The sequence below is a fragment of the Pelophylax lessonae genome (assembly GCF_965119305.1).
Source record: "Pelophylax lessonae genome assembly, chromosome: 1".
NCBI classification, from domain to species: Eukaryota; Metazoa; Chordata; class Amphibia; order Anura; family Ranidae; genus Pelophylax; species Pelophylax lessonae.
In genome coordinates, this window is record NC_138768.1 from 496,646,979 (window position 1) to 496,671,294 (window position 24,316).

General features: G+C 46.8%; 1 protein-coding gene across 1 annotated transcript in view; it reads right to left on the reverse strand.

Annotated features, from left to right (window-relative positions):
- Window positions 1–23,134, reverse strand: part of LOC309547132 (scaffold attachment factor B1-like) — a 119,083-nt gene extending 95,949 nt beyond the window's left edge. Inside the window, exons 1-3 of the mRNA XM_082246922.1 lie at window positions 22,869–23,134; window positions 10,077–10,158; window positions 7,317–7,378 (exon numbers count right to left, since the gene is read on the reverse strand). Of these exons, the coding sequence (XP_082103048.1) occupies window positions 7,317–7,378; window positions 10,077–10,158; window positions 22,869–23,021 (297 nt within the window). The 5' untranslated portion in view covers window positions 23,022–23,134. The remainder of the gene's footprint in view (window positions 1–7,316; window positions 7,379–10,076; window positions 10,159–22,868) is intronic.
- Between the last annotated feature and the right edge of the window lie 1,182 nt (window positions 23,135–24,316).

Genomic DNA, 24,316 nt, shown 5'->3' on the forward strand with positions numbered 1-24,316 from the left:
CAGAAGACAGGGCATAGGCCTTTTCCTAGAAGCCCGGTCAGACATCAACAAATCCACTTTTGACGCTAAAGTCGCAAGTGCAGCAGTAAGGGAAACTATAGCAGAGGATTCAGGAGTACCTGAACCCTCCACCAGATCTGGGAGGAATTTGCTATCCTGGGACTCCATAATAGCAATCTCCATTTAAATGATGCCGGCCCTTTAAAATCGGCAAATCCTGCGGTCCCCACCGCAAATGGAGAGCAAGTACTGTGCTATAGGAAACTGCAAAAAATGAATGCTAGCAGGAATGCTGGCCAGGAAACACAATAAAAACCCCCCTCAGTGTGCTATACTTGCCACGCTGCTGAATCGATCTGAATGTGAAGAGAGAGAAGTGACCTCACGCCTCTAGAGGCAGACACAGCCCTGAGCCACAAAAAAATGGTTGCCAATACAAGTCTATGGGAAAAGCTATGGGAAAATGGCCGCCGTCCACATAAGGACATCTCGCCCACAATAAAGATGGCGCCCGGTCGGCACCAACAGCATAGTAGAAAATGGCTGCTGCCCTCACAATGAGGCCAAACAGCCTGCCCACACCTAAAATGGCGCCCGCGCGGTTTCGCGCCGATTGCGGCCCCCACACACCATGTTCTGTTCCCCAAATAGTTGCACAAGCACCTCAGGGACATAGGAGACCCCCGCAACCCCCCCATACAGCGGTGGAACCGCCACAGCGCCCCCGCAGGGACCAGGAAGAGACACACAGGGACCTCACCTACATGAACACCCCGACAGACAATGCCAGAGACAGGGGTAGCATGGTACTCACCGGTCCAGCGAAAACGTGGGTACCGCTCTGTGACAGGAAGCCTCCCACTCTTAATGGTGGTGCCGTCAGCCAAAGGGGACGCTAGCAACACGCGGGTGTACCACAGTTGAGACATCCCGGCAAAGAGAGCAACTTCGCAGGCTCGACCCTGAGGTCAGGGACATAGTCGTTTGCGAGGCATGGGTGTACCAATAACCTGCTAACGCTCGATGGCAGGCTGGGATTCCGTAAGGCTCTAAAATAACCAGTGCCATTCCCAGCCCCGCAAACGCTGTAGTCTTCAAAAGTCCGACTAACTAAGCGCAGGAAAAAATAAAAAGCTATCTTTTAAAAAGAAAAAACACTTTTCTAGAGAGAAAACATAAAAATAAGAAAAAAGCTGAGACCGCAGCCCCAGCCAGGGAAAAGCCAGCCTACTCCTAAGCTAGGCAGCAGCAAACTAAATTGGGAATGAGGCTAGCTGGGGGTATTGACCAGAAGGGACAGCCCCCTGTAGGTGTGTCTATACAAATTTTTTGTAAATATTCTAACAAAATCTTCTGTTTAGCCAGACGTGCAGATTGTATGAGTGGGCAGCGACTGTCAGAGGACGTAAGAGAAAATATATTTCTATGAGCTGAGAAGGAGGGCCTCCATCTGAGGAGAGGCTCCTTCCCTTTCCTTGACTGTGGCAGGAAGGTACTACCCCCCCATGATACCCTTAATGAGGTCATCCAGGGTAGCCCCAAACAGGTGGTCGCCTTGAAAGGGCAGATAATTGAGAGCTTAAGAGGTTTCGTCTGCGGACCAATTCTTAAGATTCTTAAGCTACAGCACGCATCTAAATCACCACCTCTGAAACCGAAAGTTTGAACAACACAGGAGCTGTATCCAAAGCTGCAACAAAAATAAACTGCCACCCATGGACCAACTGATCCGCCTAATCAACATAAGTAGCAGGGACCTGCTCACCCGCCAGGCCCTGGCGCAAAAGCCTGGCTCATTCAATTAGGGTCAGACACCGGGGTTGAAGGAAAGACTGGCCGCAATGCCGAACCAGCCAAAGTAAACGTGCTGCATGCCACAGCTTCCTTATCAGCAGGGTCCTTAAAGGACGGGGATTCCTCTACTGGGATGGTTGCTATATTCAACCTGGAAACAGGGGGTTCCACCACTGGTGGACTAGGACTAGCCCACTTTAAAAAGGGACTCCTCAAAGGGGTAACGTAAAGCAAAAACGTTTGGGGACCAGAGAGTAATTTTGGCCATTCCCATTCTTTACAGAAAAAAACTGTCAAAATAAGGCACATAAGAAAACACGTTGGAGTACGATGCGACTTATGCATACCAAAACGACACAGCCAAGTCCATGGCTACATCAGCAGCATTCTCCATCTTTAACCACCTCCCACCCAGCCACTGTACATATACGGCCGGGTGGGAGTCTCGTCCTTCTGATCAGACATTCCCGAACGTCCTGCAGATGGAGCGAGATCGCTTCGCCGCGGGCACGCGCAGCGGCGCAATCTCGATGTGCCCGTGTCCCTCGGACACATAGCAACAAGTTTTGGCAGGAGGGCCCTGTGATTGGCCCTCCTGATCACATGACGGTTGTGTCCAATCACAGCCGTCATGTAATGTAAATACAGCCGTTGTAAAGGCTTTGATCTCCTCTTCTCCTCACACAGATCCTGTCAGTGAGAAGAGGAGATTATCTGTGCTGCAGCCAGGGGATCAGCGAGTTTGAAGGTGTGATTTTAAAAGCAGAGTTCCGGCCACATTTTCCACTTTCCTTTATTAAACTTTTTTACATGCTGAAAGTGATTTGACTATTCATGTATTTTTCGGTTCCTTTAACTTATTTTTGCTGAAAAATCTCTTCACTTCCTGCTTATTGCGCTGCGGCCGCCTACATCATTTCCTGCTTTGCATTTGCTCCTGGGAGAGGAGTTATCAATCCCAGGAGTCCATGAGCATCGTTAGCTTGTAGCAAGCTGTGAATCTCTGCTCCTTCCTGTTGAGAGGCCAACAGGTTCACCTCGGGAGTTACCCCCTGGAGACATAGCTGGTGAAACATCTCCCTTAGTCCCAAGGACTGTCAACTGAGGTAAATTTGCCTGCCAATTTAATTTGCCAGCCCCAGAATATGCACGGCAGAGAACTGGAAGGAAACGTTCCGCCCACCTTAGAATGCTGGCTACCTCAAGCCACAAGGACACTTTGTGCCCCCTGGGTGATTGACATGCCACAGCATTGTTCGATTTAATCCGTATCCAACACCCCTGAAGACAAACCATCCAATGGACCAGACAGTCTGATCGCCCGAAGTTCCAGTATGTTGACTGGTAGTCTGGACTCCTCCAGTGTCCAGACCCCCTGAGCACAAACCGTCCCCAAAATAGCTTTCTACCCGAACAGGCTGGCATCCGTGGTGACCACCATCCAACATGGAAAATCTTTCCTTCCCCCTGTACTGAAGAGCGAAGCCACCAGATCAGGGACCCTCTCGTACCCCGACTAAACAGGATCAGATTGTCTAGAGACTGGATTCTTGCCCCACTTGGTAAGAATCTCTCTGCAGAGGTCTCGTGTGGAACTGTGCAAAAGGAACCACGCCAAAAGGTAGACACCATCAGACCCATGCACCCACATGCATGCACCCACATGCAAGTCCTGAGACAACCGACTGCTTGACAACTGAAGACTAATAGCATCCTGCATCTCCTGGAGCTTGTCCAGCAGAAGAAACACCCTGGCTGAGGCAGAGTCCAGAGTCAGACCCAGATAGTCAAACGTGGACGGAACCAGAGCAGACTTCTGGAAGATTAAAAATTCCAACCAAACACCTACAGAGTCCGTACAGTGATGTCCTGGTCATCTTGTAGAGCAGTCAGACTCTGCTCGCAGAAGATTATCCAAGTTCCCAGCACCGCAATCCCTCCCACTGTCGCAACAATGCTAGTACCGAGGCTAACACTTTTGTGAACACCCGAGGAGCTGAAGCGAGACCAAAGGGGTAACGCCACAAATTGATAATGCTCCTTGCCCATGGCAAAGCTGAGAAACGCTGATGCCCGACATATCAGGATATGGAGGTAAGCGTCCTTGACATCTATAGAGGCTAGAAGATCCCCTTGATGGAGATGCCATCACCGAACGGATGAACTCCATCCTAAACTTCTGTACCCACACAAAGCGGTTCAGGGGTTTGAGGTCCAGGAGTGGATGAACTTTGCCTTCCTTTCTGGGAACCGTGTACAGGTTTGGAAAAAAAAAAAAAAAAACCCAAAAACATTCCAAGCTTGGAACCGGTACCATCACCCCTTGCAGTAGCAAATCTTGTACCACCCCAAAGTGACCATGCAGGCGATCTGGGGATAAATGCAGGGTGGAAGGAAAAAAACAGTCTCCGGAGAAAACTGAATTTCGATCTTGTAGCCAGACTGAATCAGCTCGTGGACCCACCTGTCTTGAATCTCATGTCTTTTCCCTCATGCAACTCCCTGAATGATTTAATCTAGGGAAGACACAAACAAGCGATCCCCCACAAAAGGGGAGATCCACCAAGGCCTTTTTGGAAGCTTGGTCCGCAGACCAGCCTTTCAGCCATATCATGCGCCAAAGGACCACCACTGCAGACACCCTAGAATCTAAGGGAGCCGCATTCAGAGAGGCATCACGGATAAAACTGTGGCTCCTGGACTATCTGGTCCGCCAGCTTCCCAAAGGCAGAGGGAAACCGTTCCCCCTCCAGGTCCTGGCGCAAAAGCTTAGCCCACTCTGTCAGTCTGGAACATCAAGGCAATGGTGAACACCGGCCTAAGGACCGAACTGGCCATAGTAAACATGTGGTGGACCAAGGTCTCCGCCTTCCTATCAAAAGGGGTCCTTAAAAGGTGGAGACTCCTCCACAGGAACCTGAGTGGATTTGTTCAGTCTGGAAACCGGGGAATCCACCACAGGAGGGACCGTCCATTTTTTTTAAACCAGGGACTCTTCAAAGAGGTACCACCTCGCGAAACGCTTAGGAACCACCACATTGCGTTTAGGGCAACCCCACTGATTTGCGACAATTTTGTCAAAATAAGCAGGAAAAGGAAAAACCTTTGCCGCTTTAGAGGATTTGTGGGTACCACAGGGGACTGGTGCCTCCAACTCAGCCTCCATTTTTAACATTTCCCCCTCTGATACAATCCGTGCCTCCACCAGCTCTCTTATGAGCGGCTGTAGCAGAAGAGGAATCATCCTCACTATCCGAGCACTCCGGGTGCGTGGATGCAGACCCAGAATGGTGACTCCCGTCCGCGGAGACCAGATCAGACTCAGAAACCAAAGAGACAGGTGAAGGCAGTGGACGCTTTTTGCTGGTTCTCTTGTAGGACCCCAACCTTGAACACTAAGGATTCCAGAGCCGCCACCATTTCAGACAGGGTGGACTGGGACCTAGAAGGGCCTGCTGCCTCTAAGATAGGATCAAGGGGCGAAATCTGCTTCAGGGACTTCATGTTACAGAGAGCAAAAATAGTAACAATGCCAAATAACCCCTGTCGCCACACTGGCGGCACTAAAAGTCCCAGCAAACATGAATGGCTACTATAGCAGAGAGAGGAGTATTCCCCACAATCACTCACCACCTTGGTCAGCACAGATCAGAGCGCTGTACACTGTCTACATGCTGCGATCAGAAAAGGAAGAGGAATTCCAGGAGTCAGTCAGTCGAGGTCCACCACCAGAATCACTGTCCCCAAAGCTCTAAAAAAAAACATGGCCGTCACTTTAGTCAATGGGAAAACCTAAGAAAATGGCCGCCGGACTACACAAACGTGGCCGCCATATGTACGGTCAGCCACCCACGGCAAAATGGCGGCTGCATGCGGCTCCCGGGACCCACAGGGGACATTCGGCAAGTAAAGGGGGGCCAGGCGCCCCCACCAGGACAGCACTCCATAAAACCATGCATTCGGCTGCCGGTGGTGCCCCCCTCGGCCCCTATCACCAGGCCCTCAACACCCCACAGATGATCAGGTATGACCACCCCTGGGGGGGGTGGCTAGGTGTATGGTAAATCGGGGGGTGGTCTACAGGGGACCCTGACATATAGGGAGTACGGCATGTGGGATCCTTAGCGGGGGTCCAACTGTCCCAGGGGAGGGGCCACATCCACCCTGACTGGCCACCAGGGAGGGGGGTGGAGGAAGACACTACTCACTATACCTTCGGATGGGCACCGCTCCAGGCAGACCACCTCTCCATTGAAATGGGGTGCTGCGGCCAGGAGGCACGCTGCGACTCAGGCCTGGACCAGGTCATGTGGGCCCATGCAAGACGTTAAACTCACAGGCCAGCCCCCCTCCAGTGGGGCTAAGTCGCGGCCAACATAACGCGGAGCTAAGGCCTGCACACGCTCACTGGCCGGCCATCCAGCAGCGCCTTTTCATGCGTGGTCGCAGATGTGCAAGAATCATCCTCACTATCAGAGGATTCTAGGCGCGTGGTTGCAAACCCAGCAGGGTGACCCACGTCTGCCGAATCAGATTCAGGATCTGATGGCACAGATGAGGCAAGGGGGTGCTTTTGCTCACCCGTAAGCCACCCCCACCCAGGACTTAATGGACTCCATAACCGCCATCAGTGCAAGGATGTATGGTTAGGACCCGGAGGGTCCCGCAGCCTCAGACATGGGATCAGGTGAGGAAATGTGCTCCAAAGACTTCATGAGTCACCAGGGGGACACCACAAAAGGTGTAAAACACTGCTAAAGGACAACCCCCACCGCGCTGGCAGCACCACCCAGTCGCCAGTCACAAAGCCCCAAGCGATCCTCAGCAGACGGAGAGGACCCCAGACTCACCACCCATAGAAACAGGCTCCCACCACAAATCGATTGTCCAGCTGCGCCCCCCCCCCACCTCCGCACCCATCCATTGAAAGTGGCCAGACAACCCAAAAAGCCCCAGCATGGATTGGGGGGAGGGGGGATGAGGGACATTGCAAGGGAGGGGTGCCTGCGGGAAGGAGGGGAACCCAGGAATCCGACCGCCCCAAGGAGGGACCCACGTTCACCGCAAACCCCTACAGGGGGGGGGGGGGGCAGCTAATCACCATACCATGAACCAGGCAGGCACTGCTCCAGACAGAACCCCTCTCCATCGAAATGGGGGGCCTGTTGGTCAGGAGGAACGCCAAGACCACAATCGTATGAGACCTCGTGAGGAGTTTACCTCGCAGGCCAGCCCCCGTTCAGTGGGGCTATGTCGTGGCCGACCTAGCGTGGAGCTGAGGTCTGCGCGCTCGCAGGCCAGACTGGGGTGACCACTGGATCTAGATTATCCAGCCTGTCGCCTAGTCTGGCAGTTGATTGCAGATCTCCCAAGGGAAAAAATTAAAAAAAATCGGAAGGAATTAGGACACTCAGGTGTTTCTTTTGAATATGAAGAGGAAATTGCATAAAACTACACGTAAAGCAGAAACCCATTTCAATTATTTTGCAGCAACACATCTATCCACATTCAAGATATACTACCTGGCTATCTCCTGAATCTTCTTCTAAGCCATTATCTTCAGCTTCCTCCTCTTGTTTTCGAACTACTCCAAACAAAACAAAATATGGCATAAAAATGACTTCCTTCCTTTCAACTGCACTTAATGTAAGGTGCTCAATAAATTGCAAATTGTTCGTGCTAAAGATGGGAAAATACAAAACTAGCTGACTACTAAAATAGTGTATTAAAATATTTTAATACAATTTGAGGCATAGACTGTCCAAGGCAAAATGAGGCAGAGGTTGTATAGAACAGCATAAGGCCACTATTAAGTTTAATAAAAGGTGATGTTGGTGTATGGCACTACCTGCTCAAAAGAAATGTGGATATGGTGCCGTACTGTGCAATGTGTGGGAAAGTGTTGGCTACACTTCGTAATCCACCATAACCAGAAATAAAGTCAATAAATATATAAATAAAATAAATACATATATTCCTTATGCATACCAATCGTGCCTTAAAAATAATTCTGTATAAAAGGTGCACCGTGCAGAACAAAAACAAATTGCTGTGCAAATGATGATGCCTTTACAAAGTGCTAAGTGCAACGGAAAGAAATACTTTAACAGTGCTCAGTTAATGTGCATTTTCCAAACTTTATTAATAAGTGTGCTTACTGGTGTAGATAGTACAGATGGATGGGATGTACTATCAATACTTATGTGATACTGGTCAAAATATAAGTGCTATCGTGCTGAATTAATAATTCACATGGGTAATGGAAAATTAAATAAAATTATTGCTAAAGGGGAGATTACTCCCAGTGCTCTGTGCCAAAACCATGAGTACCAGTTACTCACGGCGTAAATAACTGGATTCGGTGAGGGTGTTGATGGTGCCTATACCGTGGCCCCCCACTAGGTATTGCACTCACCCCTACGAATTCCCCTTTTAAACGGGGGTGCTGGTTTTTGTATATAGTCCTGGATATTTAGATCTCAAGGGTCTTGGGCTTCCCAGGTGTCCGTAGCAGGATCGGCTATGGGTCCCTTCCCTGGAGGTCCATTGGGTTTGGTGGGCTCAAAGAACAAACAATGGATCCCCCCATGGCGTAGTATGCAAGATTATAATAAAGCAAAGTGCAGTAAAACTCACAATAGGATAAACACTATTCAGCGGGGAAACGCTGAGACACTTCTGCGTTCCACGATACGAGCTTCCCTAGCGGGAAGTGACGTTGATGCTGTAAACTCCGCCCTACACGTTTCACCAAATAAAAGGAAGGGACCCATAGCCGATCCTGCTATGGACACCCGGGAAGCCCAAGACCCACAAGACCTAAATATCCAGGACTATATACAAAAGCCAGCACCCCCGTTGAAAAGGGGAATTCGGAGGAGTGAGTGCAATACCTAGTGGGGGGGCCACACTATCAACACCCTCACCGAATCCGGTTATTTACACCGGGAGTAACTGGTGTTCACGGTTTTGGCACAGAGCACTGGGAGTAATCTCCCCTTTAGAAATAATAAATTTATTTAGTTTTCCACCACCCATGTAAATTATTATTAATCCAGCACGATAGCACTTATATTTTGACCAGTATCACATCCTCTGGACAGAGGACATCACATAAGTATTGATATAGTACATCCCATCCATCTGTACTAGCTACACAAGTAAGCACACTTAATAAAGTTTGGAAAATGCACATTAACTGAGCACTGTTAAAGTATTTCTTTCCGTTGCACTAGCACTTTGTAAAGGCATCATCATTTGCACAGCAATTTGTTTTTGTTTTGCACGGTGCACCTTACACAGAATAATTTTTAAGGTACTATTGGAATGCATAAGGAATATGTGTACTGATCGTAGCCAACACTTTCCCACACATTGCACAGTAAGGCACCATATCCACATTTTTCTTGAGCAGGTAACGCCATACACCAACATCACTTTTTATCTGTCTATTGGACCCTTGGATCTCCAGGGGTAGGTTGGCGGCAGCTTACACCTGATGGTTACACGTAAATACTCCATAGCGCTGGTCACACTTGAACTTATATACACTATAATGTTTAGTTGCACTGTGTGTAACTCAAGAGGAGTACTTTTAAAATTAGAGACTTCATACATTTTGCTGCTACATCATCTGAAGTGTCAGTGGAGGTTCCAAGCCGGTGACTCACTAGGTAGTGAAGCAAGAGAACACGTCAGCGGCTATTGCAGTTACCATATGTCTAGCCTCAAATTATCACTTTTAAGATACAAAGAAAAATAAGTTGTCATACAAAAGAGATTTAAGGCTGGCCATACACGTTTCATTTTCTTGTACAATTTTCAGTTTGATTTACCAAAAACCATATAATATGAGGTCAAAACTAAACACCACTTTCAATTGTATCCAATTAGGCAAGACTTTGCACTACATAGTTGAAGGTGAATTTAAAGAAAAATTGGACAGAAAATTGTATAATGTATGGCCAGCCTTAATCTACCATGAGCACACATTCTCTTTTTTTTTTTTATATGAAAAGCTTAAGGGCCATACACACTAAGATTTTCTGAAGACTTTTTCCTTCAGACTTACCAAAACCATATAATATGAAGTCAAACCTCAACACTTTCAATTTGTATGCAATCTGGCCGGCCCTTGCACTACATAGAAAAAGGTAAATCTGAAGGAAATCTAACCACAAAAGTTGAATAGTGTGTATCCAGCTTTAGAACACATGGTCAGAGAATCTACTATCCGCAGTAACCTTGGAGGATCAATAGGAATGCCATGGTTTCACATTTACCTCTTCCACTTCGTTTTGGGGTCTTTTTGCTTGGAGTCTCAGAACATATTTCATCTGGGTTTCCTCCCTCCTCTTCAATAGCCTTTAAATAAATTTGAATACAAATTTTTTGTTAAAAAATATTCACATATCTTAATATCACTGTCACAGACAGGAGAGGGAAGGGAGAAAAAGCTCAGAGAATCATCCTCCAAATTAAAGTGTACTGTCATGCAAAAAATTTTGTAGGTGTGGCCACAATGACGGCTAAGATTGGGGAGGGTCCTTGTATTTCATTATAACAAACATATACTTAATTGCTCTGTGCAGTGGTTTTGCACAGAGCAGGCCCGATCCTCCTGTTCAGGTCCCCCACCCCTTTGCCAAGTGCACCCATAGCCAGCCGCTCACCTGCATTCTCACACCAGAGCTGGCTATGTGTGTCGGTAAGACAAAGCGCAGCTCAACTCCACTTCCCACCTCACTTGCTGTGACAGCAGTAAGAGCCAATGAGGAGGAACAGACCTGGGCGAGCCTTGGCTCTCATGCACATCTCTGAATCAGGCTTGGATTCGTTTTAGGGTGGGTTGAGGGGAGCTGCACACTGAAGGCCGGCCTTTCAGCTTTACCCATTGAATATATAAAGGTAAAAAAACCTGGAGCCTTTACAACCACTTTAACCCTTTCCGGACCCCACGTTTTACATTGGTACTTTGATGTTAAATACCGGTGTTATGGCAGCAGATAAATGCCATAACCCTGGAATTTTTTTACTCGGCCGGCAGTCCTCTTTCACATAAGAATAGTCCCAGCAGCGGATTTGCCGCGGGATCACTTATGGGCAGCGGGAGAGGTGCCCCCCTCTTCCGCTGCCCATAAGGTGCCCCCCCCCTCTTCCGCTGCCCATAAGTATAACGACCTTCCTGGTAGTTTTCCCCGCTTACTTGAGCCAACAGTAGCACGGAAACCAGTTACTTTCGTTATTATCCGATCGATAATGAAAATAAATCGTTAGTTGCAGCCCTACTTTGAATATATAATAATGCATAGCAACAGCATTCTCCTAAAAGATGAGGCTCTTAGCTTCCTTTCCTAATGCCAATTTCCCGCTAAAAGCCGAAGCTCAGCTTGTCTGCCTCCTCCACTGCCACATTTGGCACCTGGCCTCAGCGAACTTAGCAGGAAGTTCAGCCTCCCATCTTCCCCTGCAGCCCGTCCAATGAGAGAGCACAGCATGCTTTGCACAGTAGGGGGCCGGCTCTAAAGCCGCAAGGATTCCTGGACAGGTAATTGCCCTAATATTCAAAGTCAGCAGCTACAGTATTTGTGTTTTCTGCAGGACCTTGGAGCCCCTCTAAAAAAAAAAAAAAAAAAAAAAGAACAAAAAACACTGCTTTAGATTTTTAAACGTATACAAGCCTGTTTCACACAGGATTCAGATAGTATAAAAAGCAGCGTGAACAACAAGATTTGAAAAAGCACTTGCAGAGCTTTCAGCAAGCTTTTTTGAAGCTTTTAAAGGCTAAGTTCACCCTTTTTATTTTCTAAATTCCAGCCCCCTATGTACCAATATAGCAATAATGTACCTCTTTTTGCAAAAAAGAAAAGGCTTTCTATTTTTTCAAGAGCAGCCTTTACCTCACCATCCAGTTTGATCTATGGAAAACTTCTGTATTACTGCCTTAGGTTGTGAAAACCAGTAAGACACGGGGGGGGGGGGGGTTATCAGCTGACCTCATTAACACACCCTGAACCTGCATCTGCCTCCCCACCCCTGCAGAAGATGGCTCATCCACCCATGTTCGCAAGTTCATGCAATCAAATGTTCTCACTAAATGCTCCGCCATCTTTTTTTTTTTTCACCTTAATTTCATCTTGCATAAATCTTTCATTTAGCAGAGTGTGCAGGAGCTGAGCGATCCGATAACAGCCTACGTAGATAGAGCTGTAGTACTGAAAACAGAAGTGTCCTTTATCTAAAGTGTGTCCTTTATCTGAAGTTCACCATACAATCGGATTGTACAAACTCCTTTAGACCTTCAAGCAACTATGTAGTACAAGGGCCTGCGTGATTGGATAGATGGTGTGTCCTCCGATTACATGGTTTTGGAAAATTTAAAGGAGATTGTATAGTGCAGTGCTTCTCAACTCCGGTCCCCAGGGCACATTAACAGGCCAGGGTTGCAAGAAAACTGAAATACATCACAGGTGATATCATTAGCTGCTCAGTGATTGCAGTATTCTAGTCTGCATCTCCCCAAGGTAATACCTAAAATCTGGCCTGTTAGTGTGCCCTGAGGACCGGAGTTGAGAAACCCTGGTATCGTGTATAGCCACCTTTATACACCGAAAATGAACTAGTAGCACTTTTGGCAATTCTTTGTTAACGCAGGGCTTGACAAATTTGCTTTGAATCTAGGCGCCAGTTTTTTTCTTTTTTAACCTTTTGCCTACTGGTTACTTTCACACCCAGGCCTTCCCACCCAGGCCAATTTTCAGCACTGTCATACTGTTGAAAGGCAATTGCGTGATCATGCAAAACTGTGCCCAAATGACATTTATTTTTTTAGACTGATTAAGCTTTCTTCTGATGGTGTTTGATTACTACAATTTTTTTTTATTCTTTGCTAAATACATGAAAAAAAAACAAAAAAAAAACACCTTTTCATTTTGGTTATAAAATTTAGCAAATAAGTCATTTTTCTTCTTCACTAATGTGCAGAGATGAGGCAGCACTGATAAGGCAGCATTTATGGGCACAGATGAGGCTGCATGCACTGATAGGGCATGGATGAGGCTGCAGCTTGTAAATGTTGAACACAGATCCTAACAGGAGTTTTGATTGCCACTTTCTGCAAGCAAACTTTCACGTCTAGAGGAAAAGAGATTTCATCTGCAAATACAGAAAGGTTTCTTCACAGTAAGCAGTAAAAATGTGGAAAAGACTCCCTCCAGAAGGGGGTTCAGGCCAGCTCAGAAAATCACTTTAAACAAGGCCTGGATTCTTTCCTAAGTGTTCATAATATAACAGGGTACTAATATTTAGAGGTAAAGTTGATTCAGGGAATATCAGATTGCCTCTTGGGGGGGGATCAGGAAGGAATTTTTTCCCCTGCTGGCGCAAACTTGATTATGCTTTTCTGGGGGGTTTTTGCCTTCCTCGGGATCAACTGTGGGTATAGGATTGTGTATATGGGATTGTATGGTTGGGTTCTCTTTTTTGTTTAATTGGTTGGGCTAGATCAGTGGTTCTCAAATCCTGTCCTCAGAACCCACTAACAGGCCAGGTTGCAAGATAACAAATAAAATCACAGGTGATATAATTTGCTGCTCAATGATTGCAGTATTCTAGTCTGCATCTCCCCAAGGTAATACTTAAAATCTGCCCTGTTAGTAGGTCCTCTGGACAGTAGAGAACCACTGAGCTAGATGGACTTGTCTTTTTTCAACCTATGTAATAAAGTCTGTTTGCCTAATAACCTTCAAAGTGGTTGTAAAGACAGAAGTTTTTTTTTATCCTAATGCATTCTATGTTTTAGGTTTTTTTTTATCCTGTGTAGCAGCCCCTCTCCTGAGCCCCCTCTATCCAGTGATGTGCACGAGTGCCTCGGCCGTCTGGGACTCTCACTTCCGATTGGCTGAGATATAGCAGCTGTGCCATTGGCTCCCGCTGCTAGCAAAGTCAGGTATCCAATTAGGGGATGGGGGGCTGGCCGAACAGTCCCTTCATGTCTGAAAGGACATACGGAGCGCGTTGGCTCGACTTACCCCTCCCTCCTGCTTGCTATGGTAGCACTCGACAGGAGGGAGGGGCCAGGAGCGAGGGACCCAAGAAGAGGAGGATTGGGGCTGCTCTATGAAAAAACATTTCACAGAGCAGGCAGGTACATTTTTTTTCCTCTTCTCCAAAAGGAAACCTTTAGGATCACTTTAAAATGTGGTTTGTGCAACACCGACAATGCCAGGTTAAAGCCCCAAGGTGAGAACAGTGGCTTGGCTGCAAGCACCAGTGATGCCAGAGGATGCTGAAACAAGACCACTGGCACCTGACCCTTAAGGCTCAAGCCCAACCTCTGATCCATTCCATGCTAAAGAATAGCCAGGAGACTGGCAAATTTGCTTTGAATCTAGGAGCCAGGTTTTTTTTTTTTTTTTTTTTTTAAACGACAAAACCCCTTATGTAGCCCTGATGTGTATCTTTACAGATGCAAAACATAGGTTTACATACGCACAATAGACAAAAGTGACACTAAAAAAGTTAACGACTTGCCTAGCAGCCACTTTCACACCCTTCCTGCCCAGGCCAATTTTCAGCTTTAGTGCTGTTGCACTTTAAATGACAATTACGTGGTCATGCAACACTGTACCCACATGAATTTGTGACATTTGACAGACAGAGCTTTCTTTTGTTGGTATTCAACCACCACTGGGTTTTTCTTTTGCCTAAAAAAACAGAGCAAACATCTTTAAAAATATATATATATTTTTTTGTTTGGAAAATTTTGCAAATAATGCGATTTTTGACTTATCATAAAATCTATTTCTCCGATGTTCAGCGACAGGTACAGCTCTTATCTTCTTGATCATTGGGTTATACTGCCCCCTGCAGGAATGGGACACTAAGCAGGAAAAAGCTTAACTACGCTTTGGAGCAGTCCCAGGGGGTATTCTCCCATTCTCATCTATAGGCACTCAGTTTTGTTGTTACAAGCAGTGTCAGAAGAAAGCCAACTCCACAGAGGGGTGGGTGCTGTGCCCCACGAACATCAGAGAAATGGATTTTAAGGTAAGGCAAGAATCCCAGTTTTCTCCTTCATTCATTGACAGACACAGCTCCTGATTCTTAACCATTGGGACATACCAAAGCAGTGTTAAACATGAGGGGTGGGAAAACAGCAGAAAAAAAAAAAATTCCCATGGCTAAACCGTAGCCAACCAGGTAACATGGAGCACAACCCAAACAACACACCCTCAAAGACCAGGTCCTCTAAACAGCAGCCTGCAAAACCTTGCGGCCAATGAAGCATCCGCAGATGCCAACACAGCCACCTTATGAAAAAACTTTGTGAAAGTTTGCACAGACGAACAAGTGGTCGCCTTGCAAACCTGTATCACTGACGCCTGATGACAGAAGGCCCAGGAAGAACTAAGCGCCCAAGTAGAGTGTACCTTAACAGGTAAAAGGAGGAACCTTAATTGAATAGGCCTAAATCACCGTCTGTCTGATCCATCTGAAAATGGTCGCAGCAGAAGCAGCCAACCCTTTGAGGTCCATCCGTGACTACAAAAGGGAGTTACTTCCTAAAAGACTCCGTAGCTGCCAGGTACACCCTGATTCCCCGAACCACATCCATGGAAAGCAAGGCTTAGGATGTTTAGGCCTGGGACATGGGGAAGGCAACACAATGTCCTCATTCAAATGGAAATCAGAGACAAACTTTGGAAGGACGGGCAGGGACGTAGCACCACCGTATCTCTGAACCAACAGGTAAGGTGAATGGCAAGATTACACTGCCAGCTCAGACACCCTGCATGCAGAAGTAACAGCCACCAAAAAGGCCACCTCCTGGTACAAGGTAAGCAGGGGAACCTCCCGAAGACTTTCGAAAGGAGGTTTCTGACGAACTGACGGCACAAAATTGACGTCCCACAGCAGCAATGGAGACAACACTGGAGGAGCCAAGTGTAGAACTCCCTGGAGAAAAGGTACGCACCAAGGAATGTGGAACGTGTGGCCAACGGACGTATAAAGAAAACCACTAAGGCCGAAACCTGGCCCTTGATGGTACTCAAGGCCAGGCGCTGCTCAACCCCCTATTGGAGGAAGGCCAATATCCGAGCCACCAAAAAAGACCTCACACCACACAGAGGATTGTCTTCCAAGTACGATGGTAGATCTTCCTAAGGTAGATTTTCTACCCTTTAACAGTGTAGGAATCACAGATTCAGACAAACCTATATCCTTCAGCACCTGGCTTTCAATGGCCAAGCCGTTAAAGCCAGCGACTGTAAAGCAGAATGCTGCTCTTCCGAGTGGAAGTCTCCAAGGAGCATCGAAGACCAGCCGTACCAAGACCAGCGAGGCCAGTCTGGAACCACCAGAATTACTGTAATCCCTTCTGCCTCCATATTACACAGGAGTCCCCCTCGTGAGGCCCTTAATCCAAGGGAGCTCTAAACAGGCAAACCACCACAAATGGGAGATCGGGTAAGGCCTTCTTAGAAGTCTGGTCCGCAGACCAGCATGTCAGCCAGATAATATACTTAAGGACCACAGCTGAGACAGTCTACAAATCAAAGGAGCCGCATCCAAAGAGGCATCAGAGACTATAGCCCATGGACAAACTGATCCGCCAGCCCTGCAAAGGCAGATGGAAACTGTTCCCCCTCCAGGTCCTGTCGTAAAATTTTAGCCCACTCGGTCAGAATTTGCGACACCAGGGCAATAGTAAATACCGGCCTAAGTGCCAAACCAGCCACAGAGAACATATGGTGGGCCAGTACCTCTGACCTCCTATCTGCCAGATCTTTAAAGGCCAGGGACTCCTCAACCAGATTTAAGGTGGCTTTATTTAACCTGGAATCAGGCGAGTCCACTACAGGTGGGACAGTTCACTTTTTTAAGCAGGTAATCCTCATAAGGATACCGCATCTCCAGGACCGCAGTCAGATATTAGTGGGAACCGGAGGCGCCCGGCTGCCTCTGCGAGGGGATCAGGTGGGGAAATGTGCTCCAGGGAATCAATTAGTGAAGAGGGACACAAAAAAAAAAAAAAAAAAAAAAAAAAATGTAAAAACACTGCTAGAGACACCCCCACCGCGCTGGCGGCACCACAGGGCACAACACAGACCACTACCGCTGCTATAGCAGATAGAGAGGGAAGAAAACCCCACAAAAAAGCTCACCACCACCGATCAGGTACTTACAGCTTCAAGCTAACTGCACACCATGCGGCGAGAAGGAAGAGAAAGATCCAAGAGTCAGCATTAGGGAAGAAGAGGGGCTCCCACCGCCGAAATCACCACCCATATAGCTTCAAAAACATGGCCACCGCTATTTTCAATGGGGGGGGGGGGGGGGGGGGGAGACAGCTACTTACCATACCAGGAACAGGGTTGCCACCGCTCCTGACAGACCACCGCTCTATCGGAATGGGGGAGGAGGGCTGTCGGCCAGGAGGAACGCTGCAACTCAGGCTGAGGCCAGGTCGTTTGCGCCCTCACGAAACATTTAACTCACCGGCCAGCCCGGGGCTGTCGCTGCCAACCTAGCGCGGAGCTGAGGCCAGCATGCACTCTCTGGCCAGACTGGGGGGACCCTCTGGATCTAGAAGTTTATCCAGTCCGTCACCCAGTCAGGCAGTTGATTGTAGATCAAAATAAGAAAGATAGGAAAAAGTTCAATCTGAAAGGAAATAAATTGTCAGGAACAGAGATTCCAGCAAGGAATTAGGTCCTTACTCCTGACTAGCAGAAAAAAAAAAAACGAGTGCCTATAGCCGAGTGGGAGTTTACCCCCGGGAATGCCCCATAGGTGTAGTCAGTAGTCAAGCTTTTTTCTGCCTAGTGTCTCACTCCTGTGGGGGCAGTATAACCTAATGGTCAAGAAGATAAGAAGCTGCGTCAGTCAATGAATGAAAGAGAAAATAATTTTTCTTCATCGATGAGGCTGCACTCATAATCAGGAGACCGATTATCAGTGTAAATGTGCCAGTCGGAAATTGCTGGTTACTGGCTATTCTTTCCTCACGCTGTGACAGCGCGAGAGGAAAGTACTGCCGATAATCAGCAAGTCTGTTTACAATGATCAGCTGTGAGTGGGCACAGCTGATCACATGGTAAAGGGCTCTTGTAGGACATCAATGGATGCCCTCCCAGAATTAGACGGGGGGGGGGGGGGGGGGACGCTCAAACTAGCTGACTGCTGGAGAGGGCTGACAAAAGTTACAGCACCAGGATGCAATTTCTAGTCGTTATGGCGACCTGGGATTTGTTGAACCCTGAACAAGGGCATGCGCCTAGTGATTCCAACCATGCAAAACGCATCTTCCATGTACGATAAAAAAAAAAAAAATTAGGAGATGAAAGTGGTTGTAAAGTCATGTTTTTTTTTTAATCCTAATATAGTGGTTCTCAAATCCTGTTCTCAGGACACATTAACAGGCCAGGTTTGCAAGATAAATACATCACAGGTGATAGAATTTGCTGCTCAGTGACTAATCTAGTCTACATCTCCCCAAAGTAATAATTAAAATCTGGCCTGTTAGTAGGCCCTGAGGACAGGAGTTAAGAACCACTGTCTTTATGCATTAATATAAACAGACTTCTGTGTGCAGCAGCCCCCTGAGCCTTCCTAATACCCGAGTCCCATCTCAATCCAGCAATGTTGCTAGAGTGTCTCGGCTGCCTGGGACTCTCCCCCATTGGCTGAGACGGCAGCGCAGCGCCATTGGCTCCCGCTGCTGTCAGTGAGCAAAAAAGAAAAGGGGGGGGGGGGCGGTCCGCAGCTCCATGTCTGAATGGACACAGGGAGCTGTAGCTCGGCTTGGGTGCCCCCATAGCAAGCTGCTTGCTGTGGGGGCACTCAACAGGAACACAGGGGCTAGGAACACCAAAGAGGGACCCAGAAGGATCTAGGCTGCTCTGTGCAAAACCACTGCACAGGATAGGCAAGTAACTTTTTTTTGGTAAAAATAACAAACAAGACTTTACTATCACTTGAAGCTTTAAGCAAGGTGTGGTTGACCCCATCTAATAACCCTCTGTCCATCAGCACTTGGCTTCCAAAAGCCAAGGTGTTAACCTGGCTGTGTGCTGATGTTCTGCAGAGGTCTTGTTTTTAACTGATGAAAACTGGGATAAAGAATTTTTAGCCATGATTTGAGGTGGACTGTCAACCATTCTCATCAAGCTGTTAAAGCCACGCTTAGTCCTGCACTTGAATAACCGTGGCCTTGTAAAACCAGGAAACGTGTATGACAGGTATGTCAACTTAGTACAATCCTGCTCAAAGGAGTAACACTAGTGCAGGGATCCTCAAACTATGGCCCTCCAGCTGTTGTGGAACTACACATCCCATGAGGCATTGTAAAACTCTGACATTCACAGACATGACAAGGCATGATGGGAATTGTAGTTCCTGAACAACTGGATGGCCATAGTTTGAAGACCCCTGCTCTAGTGGGTTGCTGTAACTCTTATAACAGATATTCCACTTTAAACTCAAAGTGGAAATCCACTATAAAAACCCTATAGGCTCCATCCGCAATGGGCTTTAAAAAAATAAAAAAAAGCCATTTCCCTTGGCAGAAAAAAAAAAATACCAATAGAGCGTTTTTAATACACTGTTTAGGCAGGTTTAGGGGAGTTAAAGCGTAACTCCACTTTTGTTTAGAAAACAACATTTCCCTCTGGGTGATCTATGTACATTGCAAGGATTTTAAACTTAGTTGCAGATACCTACCTTTTGTTATTCTGAAGAAAGCATTGTTTGTTCCTCTGTGCTGAGTGGGTCTAATGGGAGTGGTTTCATAATTATCAGCTGTGGCAGCTACAGGGCTCTTATGCAGAAAGCTGCTGGGCCTGCAACCCCTAATGCCTCGTACACACGTTCAGATAATCGGACGACTTCTTGTTCACATTTTGTTGCATGATACGAATATTGAATTCAACAATGCATATAAACGTAGGATTTTTTTTTCATACGATTCCAGAAAAGCTTCCTGGTTGCTTAGCTACGTATCAGATGGTACAAAAGAAAAACAATGGCAGCCAGGCTTTTTCCATGCTATTTTAGTGTTTCTGATCATGCGCGGTCCTTGTCTATCGATTTTTAGCGGACACATACTGTACTGATAAAACGATTGTCGTTCGCTAGGCTGTCGTATGACAGAAGTTTTCGTGTTTGTCCCTTCGGATTTTGTTGGATGAACTGTCGTGATCGGCTGTCGAAAGCCGCATACTAACCTTCAGATTATCGCGCGATCAAGTCAAAAGCGTTTGTTTTCATACGATCTGAACGTGTGTACGAGGCATCAGACATGTTCCTATTGGGAATATCTCACCAAAAATGAGATTTTTGTTGCAGGGGGTGCCAGAAATCTTACTTGTATCTTAGGCAGACTTCTGTGAAAATCTAAGAACCAATTACACAAACCGGACATTCAATCACAATATGATTTGTGTCGCAATTGTATACTCTATATTGTTTTTTCTTTATGTGCCATTTTTTTCCCCCACAAAAGTAGAGTTAACCGTTTATTCTGCCAGAAAGCTCCAATCAGAAATGCAAACCAGGTTTTTTCCCTGCCTCTAATCGCTGACCTCAAAAGACGACAGTAATCGTCCTGTGCATCGACACATGGAACTGCTTCTACAGGCAAAACACAAACCACCTGTAGATGCAAAGATTTTTTTAGCCAGTGTGCATGGAGCCTCAGAAAATCAGATTATACTGACCGATGGGATACATTAGGGATTGCTCTACTAAAACTGGAGTCTAAAATCCAGTGCAGTTCTGCATAGAAACCAATTCGCTTCCAGGTTTTTTTTTTTTTTTTAAAGCTTAATGGAACACGGAGACGTTAGAAGCTGACTGGCTACCAGGCACAGGTGCAACAGATATTGCACTCTCCAGTTTTAGTAAATCAATCCCACAGTATTTTTGAGCATCCAGCAGAAAGGTAACAGTAAGTCAATCATGTCTGAGTGCACAACTGTTTAGGAAGCGCCACATATTGTTTGGGCTACAGTAAAACCTGAGGTAGTGCTTAAGCATAACGACAAAAATGCACCACAGCCAGAAGAGGCTGACTCCCTAATCTCAGCAAGTACCATCACATAGTTTAAAGAGGAAGTAAACCCTCAGGAAGTTGTACCTATAGGTAAGCCTATGATAAGGCTTACCTAAAGGTACTGTAAATATCTCATAAACATGTACGGTTTAGGAGATATTTACCTTTAATGCAGCCAGTGACGTCACTGGCGCATGCGCTCTGAAGGAACGGCTGATCGTACAGTTCCTTCAGAGCCCCGTGCCGTGACCGTCGGCTCCCGCACGCGTGCGTGACGCCACCGCGGCTCCGGCCAATCAGATGGCCGGATGCCGCGATCCCGGAAGACGGGCGACTGAACATGTCGCTCGTCATACAGGTAAGAGAGCGGCACGACGGGGGCTCGTTCTAAGGTAAGTATTTCATAATGAGCTAGTATGCAATGCATACTAGCTCATTATGTCTTTCTCTTGCAGGTTGTAAAAAAAAAAAATAAATAATTTTTGAACGAGTTTACAACCTCTTTAAGAGGAACTTCAGTTGATTTTAATGTTGCCCTCTCTGCCACCACCATCTCTAAAAATCCAGAACAAGTGGAGTGTTTTTTTTGTAGCTCTCAGGAGTTTCGGTATATGACTTGCACTTAGGCTAGTGTTCACAACGGGGCCAACGATGAGTACCCTCTCACCCCATACCTTCCTTCTTACCCTTGTTTGTTGCTGTAGGTTACATTTTTTATACTATATACTTTTGGCAAAACCTTTTGCTCCTCCATATACTATCAGATTGGAGCTAATGTAATCTTTGAATTGATAATATGGAGATACTCAGGGTTAGTTATCCATTTAGTAGCTTGTTTGTTAACTATTCTGACAACTACATAAAGTACTTCACTGTTATTTTAATCATGTTTTCCCCTGTAAATTTTTGCTCCGACACACTTTTCCCTATTGTTTGTGTACTGCAAGAGCTAGTCCACACCATACCTGCACAGGAATGGGCTGTACATTCCACATGCGGCTCTGTGTGTTTTAATTTCAGCCCATTCATTCTGAATGGGCCAATATTGCTCCGATAGTAGTGTATGCACTTTTTAAAACGCACTGTAACAAGTGTAAACAGTATAAAAGTACAATGTGACCTGGCACGGACAAACGCACTGCGTTTGCAACCTGCGTTCGGCCTGTTAGCTATTAACGCTTGTTGCAGATTGCAAATGGAACTTTACATTCGGTCCGAATTGCACAGCGAGTATGTGCGATTCATGCAAGGACATGGTGTGAACTGGCCCTCGAAGTGGAACAGCGAGTATGTGTGATTCATGCAAGGGCATGGTGTGAACTGGCCCTCGAAGTGGAACAAAAGCAAGCAATACTCACCTTTCCTGCAACGGTCCCAGTCAAAAACATCTTCCGTGTGCCAGTTTTTGGCCATCTTCATTAGTCATGGCAGCATGACAGCATAACCAAAATTGAGACACCGTGCCGCTTGCACAATAAAAGAAAAAGCCCGCTTGCAGCGAACAGCGGAACTTTAATTCTTAAATTGTACGCACAGATAAAATGCTATTGCAAGACAAATATGTGCATATATTTGATATTTTTCTGTGTGTATTTGTTGTTATGTAACGCATATTTACTAAAAATGATAAAAAAAAATAAACACGTGGGGGAGGGGATAGCCCATACAGCCTGAGATCCAGGACCTCACACTCATAAACATGTGTCACATGTCTGGGGGGGGGTCCCCCAAAGCCCTGCAGCACATGTGAGGAATCTGATGAGCACCAGAGTGACCTAGAAGTGCAAAGTCATTCTTGCCTAGGGGAGAAAAAGGAGGGAGTGCTGCTTTTCAAAATGAAAGCGAGAAGCTAATTGGATGCTATAGCCTTAGTGAGTTTCCCTCAAATAACAGGCCACGAGCGATGCACATCTTTAGAAAATGGCTTAAGCATGGTAAACTAATGAGGAATAAGCAGATATGAAGGCCTCTCGTCCCTGCACACCACGCGGCCACCATTGCAAGCACGTCTCTCCCTCACCTTCCTCAGCCTCTCCATGAGAGCACTCTTGTTCCCGCCGATGTCCAAATTCCGCTTCTTCAGCTCGGCCTTCAGGTCGATAACCCGCAGCTCGCTCAACTTCTTGGTTTCAACTTCGGAGACAACGCCCGAGTCCGCAGTGAGCTCTGCCATGATGCCCGAACACACAGTTAACGCTTCCTTATCAACAACGTTTTATCACGGCGCCACACCAGCACCCACTACGAGGGACTCGAACGAAGACAATGCGCATGCCACGCCTGCGCAGTGACTGCACCGGAAGTGTATCCAACCCACATATCCCACCGGAAATGATTTCTGGACATTGTGCGCAGCGGCTATAGTGCTCCGCCTTCCGCCCTCGTTAGAATTAATTTTCAGCTTTGTATTATTAGTTGTACTGCGCCATGAAATGGCGGTGTTTTTGTAAATGAAGGTTGTGTGGTAAACGCCTGTTGTAAACATATGTTTTCCGAAGTGTGTTTGTTGTTCGGCATAGGTAACGCCCAGTTTCCATGTTTTAACAGTCATTTCCGATTCAATACTTTTTTTTTTCTCTTTTGTACTGTTAAGATAAAGTGGAACTTTACGCATTACAACTTAAAAAAAAATTAATGTTCTTTGGCAAAGAACATACATGGAGCAGCAGGCAGGAAATGCAAACCTAAAACTTAACCATCTACATAATAAACTAACAGTAATGCCCCGTACACACGTGCAGATTGTCGGCCGAAAATGTTCGGCCGCCGAACGATCGGCCGATTTTCGGCTTGTTAGTATGATGCTTCCTACAGCGCACTTTCGGCCGAAAAGAATCTGTCGTGCAAGCATTAAAATTTTTGTATGCCGACACCAGAGCGGCCGATTGTTCGCCAGTCAGTACAGAATTCGGCCGACAGACAGCAGATTTGCAAGACTGGGCATGCTCAGAAAAGAAAAAACACAGGGAAAGTTAAACATCACATGACATCACTTCTGTAGTCGGCGGACAAAATTCTTGTGCAGTCTTTTTCACTTTTCAACAGACACGACAGCCCGGGGACAAAAGACGGCCGATCGTTCGGCCAACGATCTGCACGTGTGTACGGGGCATAAGGCTACATTCACATGTCAGCATATTGATCGCGGGTAGAATCGCCGCGATTCCGCCCGCGATCTGGAAATCATTGCAAATCGCGGGACGCCTGTGCGTTGCCTGTGATTTGCTATAGCACCCTAAACACTGGGCGATCTTGCCGCGAATACCGCTTGCCGAATCGCGGTAACATCGCGCAAAAAAAAATTGCGGGACGCATTACGCCCAAAAAAGTACAAGAGCTTCTTTGGAGCGTAATGCGACCCGCGATTTTTTTGCGCGATGTTACCGCGATTCGGCAGGCGGAAATCGCGGCAACATCGCCCAGCGTTTGGGGTGCTATTGCAAATCACGTGCAACGCACAGGCGTCCC